Source organism: Miscanthus floridulus, chromosome 4, assembly GCF_019320115.1.
Source record: "Miscanthus floridulus cultivar M001 chromosome 4, ASM1932011v1, whole genome shotgun sequence".
Lineage (NCBI taxonomy): Eukaryota > Viridiplantae > Streptophyta > Magnoliopsida > Poales > Poaceae > Miscanthus > Miscanthus floridulus.
In genome coordinates this window covers 45,163,969-45,170,643 of record NC_089583.1, presented here as the reverse complement: position 1 = coordinate 45,170,643, position 6,675 = coordinate 45,163,969, and the positions used below count along the sequence as shown (strand labels likewise).

General features: G+C 58.4%; 2 protein-coding genes across 2 annotated transcripts in view; both read left to right on the top strand.

Moving 5' to 3' along the window:
• The first annotated feature begins 819 nt into the window (after window positions 1-819).
• On the top strand, window positions 820-1,278 carry LOC136548464 (uncharacterized). Its single transcript, XM_066539983.1, has one exon. It carries the CDS (start codon window positions 820-822, stop codon window positions 1,276-1,278), a length of 459 nt encoding a protein of 152 aa, XP_066396080.1.
• Window positions 1,279-1,967: 689 nt separating this feature from the next.
• LOC136548463 (uncharacterized) overlaps window positions 1,968-6,675 on the top strand; it is a 9,804-nt gene continuing 5,096 nt past the window's right edge. Inside the window, exons 1-3 of the mRNA XM_066539982.1 lie at window positions 1,968-2,073; window positions 2,380-2,481; window positions 2,566-2,774. Of these exons, the coding sequence (XP_066396079.1) occupies window positions 1,968-2,073; window positions 2,380-2,481; window positions 2,566-2,774 (417 nt within the window). The remainder of the gene's footprint in view (window positions 2,074-2,379; window positions 2,482-2,565; window positions 2,775-6,675) is intronic.

Sequence of the window (6,675 nt, the reverse complement as noted above, 5' to 3'; positions counted from 1 at the left end):
GATGAGGGACGTGCGAGCCTCCCCGCCACCCGTTCCTGAGGATGCAAGGCAGCGGGTGGTCAACCGAGTGCACGCCGAGGCACAGAAGAGGCGAAAGGACGCCAAGGTGGTGAAGCGCACGAAGAAGATCCTTGCGCGTGAGGAACTGGAGAAGCGCCGTTGGCAGCAAAGGAAGGACAGTCTCCCATTGGAGGCGTCCCCATCGACGTCGCTATCGACAAACGCCTCGGACGGAGATGATGAGGGCAAGATGGGGCGGGGTCCCCTAGACCATCTCCCTGATGTTGGGGAGACGATGCCCGGGGCATCGGCAAGCAACCCGGCGCTCCTAGGGGGAGGAGGAGGAGCTGCCCCAGGGCTGAAAATCGCCCGCCTCAGGGCCAAGGCCGACACGCCCGAGGCGCGAGTGTTGGGAAAGCGTGCCATCAGCTCGGTGGGCTCGACGGCAGCGGTGGAGCAAGTGGCGGCGGGGGCAATGCAACTACCCCCATAGGGGACTGAGGGGGTGCCGTGGTCCATCGAAGACCAGCCGGTGCCAGCAGATATAGAGGCCGTGCCTCTGCCACCGCCACCACCTGCGTAGAGGAGGGTCGCCATGCCGAAGCGGTTGCTGCCCCGCTCGAGGTAAGCATCTTTTTCGACAGAGTCATAGCATTTTCTGTTCGTCCTTTGGTCTCATGCTGACTCTGTAAGTATTTTGTCTTTAGCCAGAAGCGACCTGCGGAGGTGCCTACCTTGGCGCCCCTTAAGGCGCTCAAGGTGAACCTCGGCTCCACCGCCCACGGGGTGGCGGAGGCGTAAGCCGCCATACAACGTGGCATGGCATCGGCGAGGGCCGACCCGAAGGAGCCGGTCACCCAAGGAGGGGCTACCGAGGCGACCCCAACACAGATGGGGGAGGGAGCGCCTCCGCCCCGCGAGGGTGAGGCCCGTGAGTCAGATGGGGCCGAGGTGCCCTCAGTTGCTGAGGCCATCGAGGTCGAGGCCCCTAGGGTCTCCGAGGCTAAGGCGACGGAGGCCGGGGCGCCTAGGACCGCCGAGGCCGCAGCGGCGGGGGCCGGAGCCCCCACGACCACCGAGGCCACGATGCTGGAGGTTGGAGCCCCTAGGACCACCGAGGCCGACGTGATCGCGGCGAGGCCGTCGGCCCAGGAAGTGGAGATGAAGGCGGCGGAGGCCTCGGTGGCACCCTTGGTTCAAGGCCCGCCATCATTGTGGGAGAGCGCCCGGGAGGCGGAGGTCCATCCGATCTCCTCCGATGATACTTCCCAAGCATAGGAGGTGGTCGATGTCGAGGTGGCGGGCACCATGGAATAGCTGGTTCTGACCTCGGGCGAGGGAAGCTCGGCCCTCGCGCGGGTATGACCCGAGCCCCGCGGGTGGGATCACCCACGTATCATGTGGTAGAGCCAGGACAACCCTAAGGGGGAGCCTCTGTTTGCCCTCGAGGACATGGCTGAGGGTGGGCGCTGGGACACCTTCAAGCAATACTGCCACCTGGTGGAGCGGTCACTGCGGACGGCGCTGTCCATGGTGGCCAACGATCTGCCCGGAGTTGCCTAGGTTTGCGCTTTCTTTTCTCATGCAGTGTCGTCTTTTTCTGAGTTTTCTTGTAGTGAATGACCCCTGTTCTACTCACCCAGGAGCTCAAGACTCGATCCCTTGGGAAGTCGGTCTTTCTCCAGCGGGAGAGGGACGTCTGGGATCAGCTTCAGCGACAGAAGGGCCTACTTGCCGGCGCCAACGAGCTCCTGTCGGCGTGGAGCACAGAGGTGGAGGACCTCCGCCTTCATTGTGCCAATGCGAAGGTCGAGGCGGCAATGGCCTAGGAGTAGGTCGCCCCTCTGGCGGCGCGGGTCAAGGAGTTGGAGGAGGAGCTGACCCGTGTGGCTGGTGATCGGGATGCCTTTAGGTCCCGGGCTGAAGAAGCCATGGCCTCTGCCAAGGCTCTTTCTGGATAGCTGGGGATGGAGCAGGGTGTGCACCAGCTGACGAAAGGTGCCTTGGATGAGGCCCTCAAGGCGGCCAAGGCTTCCTGGACTGAGGCTGTGGTCTGGAGGGGAAAGGCCGAGGGTGAGTCTCATTCCTTTTATTTAGTTTGTTTTTCTTATGTTTGGCCCCTAACTCCTTGGTGTGATATAGAGCTAGCGGGAGAGGCTTCCAGGGCGGCTGAGGCTTCCCGGGTCGAGGCCCAACGCCTAAAGGAGAAGGTCGAGGCTTCTCGGGTCGAGGCCCAGCACTAGAAGGAGAAAGCCGAGGTCTCCCAGGTCGAGGCCCGACGCTGGGAGCAGAAGGCCGAGGGTGAGTCCCGTAGGCTTCCGCCCCTGTTCTGGCTTGTATTCCTTTGCGCTCAACCTCGTTCTATTGCGTTTGGCGTAGAGCTAGAGAAGGAGGTCACCCGGGCAGCCGAGGCCTCGGTTGCAGTGCAAGCAGTGCTCGAGACCGAGATCAGGGAGCACGACGCGCTGAAGAGTGCCGCCCGTACCGCCTGCGAGGCCCTGGAAGTCGAGGGGGTCCAGTCAGGTAGCTCCCTCAGGAGCCGCCTGATTGCGTTGAGCGGCCAAGTGCGCGAGCGGCTCCGAGGGGCGCAGCACACGGGTGTCAAGCGCGCGCTGGCCGTCATCGCCTCATACTACATCAGCGTTGACCTCCAAGCCATCAGCGATGGCTACATCCTGCCCGACAATGACAAGGAGGCCGACGAGGCGATCGCGAAGCTGATGGAGGTGGCGGAGGGCCCTAGCACGGCGCTGGCCAAGCTATTTGAAGAGGAGGTGGTCCCTCCCCCGTCGTCCGCCGATGCTGGAGGCCCTGAGCCTTGACCTGGGCCTAAGAGGCCATGTAAACAGAATAGGGATTAACTTTGTATCATAACGCTTGTGGCCGTCGAGGCCTTTCTTTTAAAGTACTCGTGCTTCTTAATCGTTTTTCTTGTATTTCCGAGCCTCTGCCCTCTGTTGTCTCTGATCAGATTTCTTTTGCAAAAAACCTCCTTGGAACCTAAGCCGCCCCTTGGGCGAAAGGTGGTGAGGGAGTGCCGTAGCCCGGAGGCATAGGCCGTCTCATGACTCTACCGGCCTTCTGGCCCTGAGGCAGACTTTCGGTCCTTGGGGTTTTTACAACTGATTCGTCAGAGCGTGCTAGAGAGTTTAGTGTAAGAATTTTTTCGAAAAATGACTAAAAAATAGTGTGTGGGACTTAGGGGGGAGTCCCCCATCTAGCCCCCGAGGGAGGCTCGGTTCTGTAGAAGCAGAGCCGTGTCTCCCTTGTGATGTTATCGTAATGCCGAGGCCCGTGATGGGCTCGGGGGGTTTCTTGAAGAATTAGAACAACTGAAGAACGCTCCTTACTTGTATTTCGAGAAACAATATATACAATGCTTGGAAATTTAAGGGTAAAAGTGACGTAGCTGTTCTATGTTCCAAGAGTTGTTGAGAATTTTGCCCTTCTCGTTGGCTAGCTTATAGGTCCCGGGCTTCAGCACTTGGGCGATGATGTACGGTCCTTCCCATGGCGGGGTCAGCTTGTGGCGGCCCTTGTTGCTCTACCTCAGCCTCAGCACCAGGTCGCCTGGGGTTAGCTTGTGGTGGCCCTTGTTGCTGTGCCTCAGCCTCGACACCAGGTCACCCACCTTCAGGTCTCGGCTTCGAACGCGCCAGGCTTGATAGCGCCGTAGAGCTTGCTGGAATTTGGTCGAATGTAGCAACGCAATGTCTCGGGCTTCCTCTAGTTGGTCGAGGGTGTCCTCACGGGTAGTGTGGTTGCTCTGCTCATTGTAGGCCTGAAGCCTTGGGGAACCGTACTCCAAGTCAGTGGGGAGGATGGCCTCGGCCCTATAGACTAGGAAGAACGATGTAAACCCCGTGGCTCGGCTTGGAGTGTTCCTCAGGCTCCAGATGACTGACGGGAGTTCGGTAAGCCATTTCTTGCCAAACTTCTTTAACCAGTTGTAAATTCTTGGCTTGAGGCCTTGTAGGATCATGCCATTGGTACGTTCTACTTGGCCATTTGTCCTTGGGTGTCCTACAGCCAACCAGGCATGAGACGAAGCAGCTCGGGGCCACAAGGCATCCCATGACCCTCTGCACTCCCTTGAGGTCTCAGATTGGTCCCATGCTGGTCACGGCCGAGACCTTCTCCAGGTTGGCCTTGATGCCATGTTCTGAGACTATGAATCCCAAGAGCATGCCTTGGGGGACCCCAAACACATACTTCTCAGGGTTGAGCTTGATGCCCTTCTCTCTAAGGCATTTGAAGGCTATCTCTAGGTCATCGACGAGATCCCTAGCCTTTCTGGACTTGACCATGATGTCGTCCACATAGGCCTTGATGGTTCGCCTGATGTGCTCGCCAAAGACCTAGGTCATGCACCGCTGGTATGTGGCCCCTGCATTTGTGAGGCCGAAAGGCATAGTCATATAGTAGTACATGCCGAATGGTGTGATAAAAGAAGTCGTGAGCTGGTCAAACTCTTTCATCTTTATTTGATGGTAACCAGAATACGCATCAAGGAAAGACAGGGTCTCGCATCCCGCAGTGGAGTCAATGATTTGATCGATTCGAGGTAATGGGAAGGGGACTTTTGGATAGGCTTTATTCAAACCGGTGTAATCTACACACATCCTCCACTTCCTATTTTTCTTCTTGACTAACACAGGGTTAGCCAACCACTTTGGATGGGATACTTCTTTGATGAATCCAGCCGCCATAAGTTTCCGCACCTCTTCACCGATGGTCCTGCGCTTTTCCTTGTCGAATCGGCGCAGGCGCTACTTCACCAGTCTAGAGCCGGCCTGGATGTCCAAGGCATGCTTGGTGACCTCCCTCGGTATGCCTGGCATGTCCGAGGGACTCCACGCGAACATGTCGGCATTCGCGCGGAGAAAGTCGATGAGCACGACTTCCTATTTGATGTCAAGAGTGGTGCTGATCCTCAGCGCCCAGTCGTTGGGGCAGGCGGGGTCGACTGGGACGAGTTTGATGGCCTCCATGGGCTCGAAAGTCCTAGCTCAATGCTTAGGCTCGGGCAGCTGGCTGCCGAGTCGGTCGAGGTCGACAGTGAGGGTCTCGGCTTCCACAAGAGCCTCGGCATACTCGATGCACTCGACGTCATAGTCGTATGCATGCTTGTACATGGACTCAATCGTGATGACACCGTTGGGACCTGGCATCTTGAGCTTGAGGTAGGTGTAGTTGGGGACCGCCATGAACTTGGCGTAGCACAGCCGCCCTAGGACAGCATGGTAGGTTCCCTTGAACCCAACCACCTCGATGGTAAGGACCTCCTTGCGGTAGTTGGAGGGGGTGTCGAAGCAAACGGGAAGGTCGATGCGCCCGAGGGATCACGTGCGTTTCCCCGACATGATGCCATGGAAAGGCATGACATCACCTCGGAGCCACGACCGATCGATCTCTAGGAGCTCCAAGGTGTTGGCGTAGAGGATGTTGAGGCCGCTGCCTCCGTCCATCAACATCTTGGTGAGTCAGGTGTTGCCGATGATCGGGTCAACAACAAGTGGGTACTGCCCGGGATTCGGGACATGGTCGAGGTGGTCATCCCAATCAAAGGTGATCGCTTCCTGAGATCAGTCGAGGTATCGGGGAGTGGCCACCTTAACCGAGAAGACCTCTCGGCATTCCCTCTTTCGTTGGCGCACCGTAAGGCATGCCGAGGGTCCGCCAAAGATCATGAAGGCGTTGTGCACCTCGGGGAACCCTTGTCCTTGTCATTGTCCTGGTCGCTGGTGCCCCTCTTCTTGGCATCGTCGTCGGGGAGCCCGAGCTTGGCGTAATAATGTCGGAGCATGGTGCAATCCTCGAGGGCATGCCTTACCGGGCCCTGGTGATAAGGGTAGGGCTTCTTCAGCATGTCATCAAAGAGCCCGGGGCCCCTGGGGCCTTGGGGATTCTTGCGCTCCGTGGCCACGACTAGATTGGCATCGAGGATCTCCTGCTTCCCCTGGCAACCCTTTTTCTTTTTCCTAGGGAGGCGGGGAGTCGAGGCCTTGGTGGCCTCATCCCTTCGCTTCCCCTTAGCATCGTTGTCGGGGAAGATGGCCCCAACTGCCTCTTCGCCTAAGGCAAAGTTGGTGGCGATGTCGAGGAGCGTGGCAGCCGAGCGCGGCACGTTCCGGCCTAACTCTCGAACTAAGTCTCGGTAGGTGGTGCCGGAGAGGAAAGCCTGGATGATTTCTGAGTCACCGACGCTGGGTAACTCGGTGCACTATTTGGAGAAGCGCTGGATGAAGTCTCGGAGAGACTCATTTGGTTTCTGGCAATAGCTCTTAAGGTCCCAGGAGTTTCCAGGGCGCACGTATGTGCCCTAGAAATTCCCGATGAAGATCCTAACCAAGTCACGCTAGTCGTGGATCTGTGAGGGAGGAAGGTGTTCGAGCCAGGCTCGTGCCGAGTCTAACAAGAGCAAGGGGAGGTTGCAAATGATGAGCAGGTCATCGTCCATGCCGCCTAGCTGACAAGCCAGGCGGTAATTGGCCAACCAAAGCTCGGGGTTGGTTTCGCCGCTGTATTTCGTGAGGTTGGCCGGTTGGCGAAACTGGGCTGGAAACTGAGCGCCGCGGATGGCCCTGCTAAAAACTCGGGGGCCAGGCGGTTCTGGAGAAGGGCTACGGTCCTCCCCACTGTTGTAGCGGCCGCCTCGGTGCAGATGGTAGCCAC

What these genes read in the sequence shown, in the direction of transcription:
- LOC136548464 (XM_066539983.1), top strand. Translation starts at nt 820, where the DNA reads ATGGCATCGGCGAGGGCCGACCCGAAGGAGCCGGTCACCCAAGGAGGG.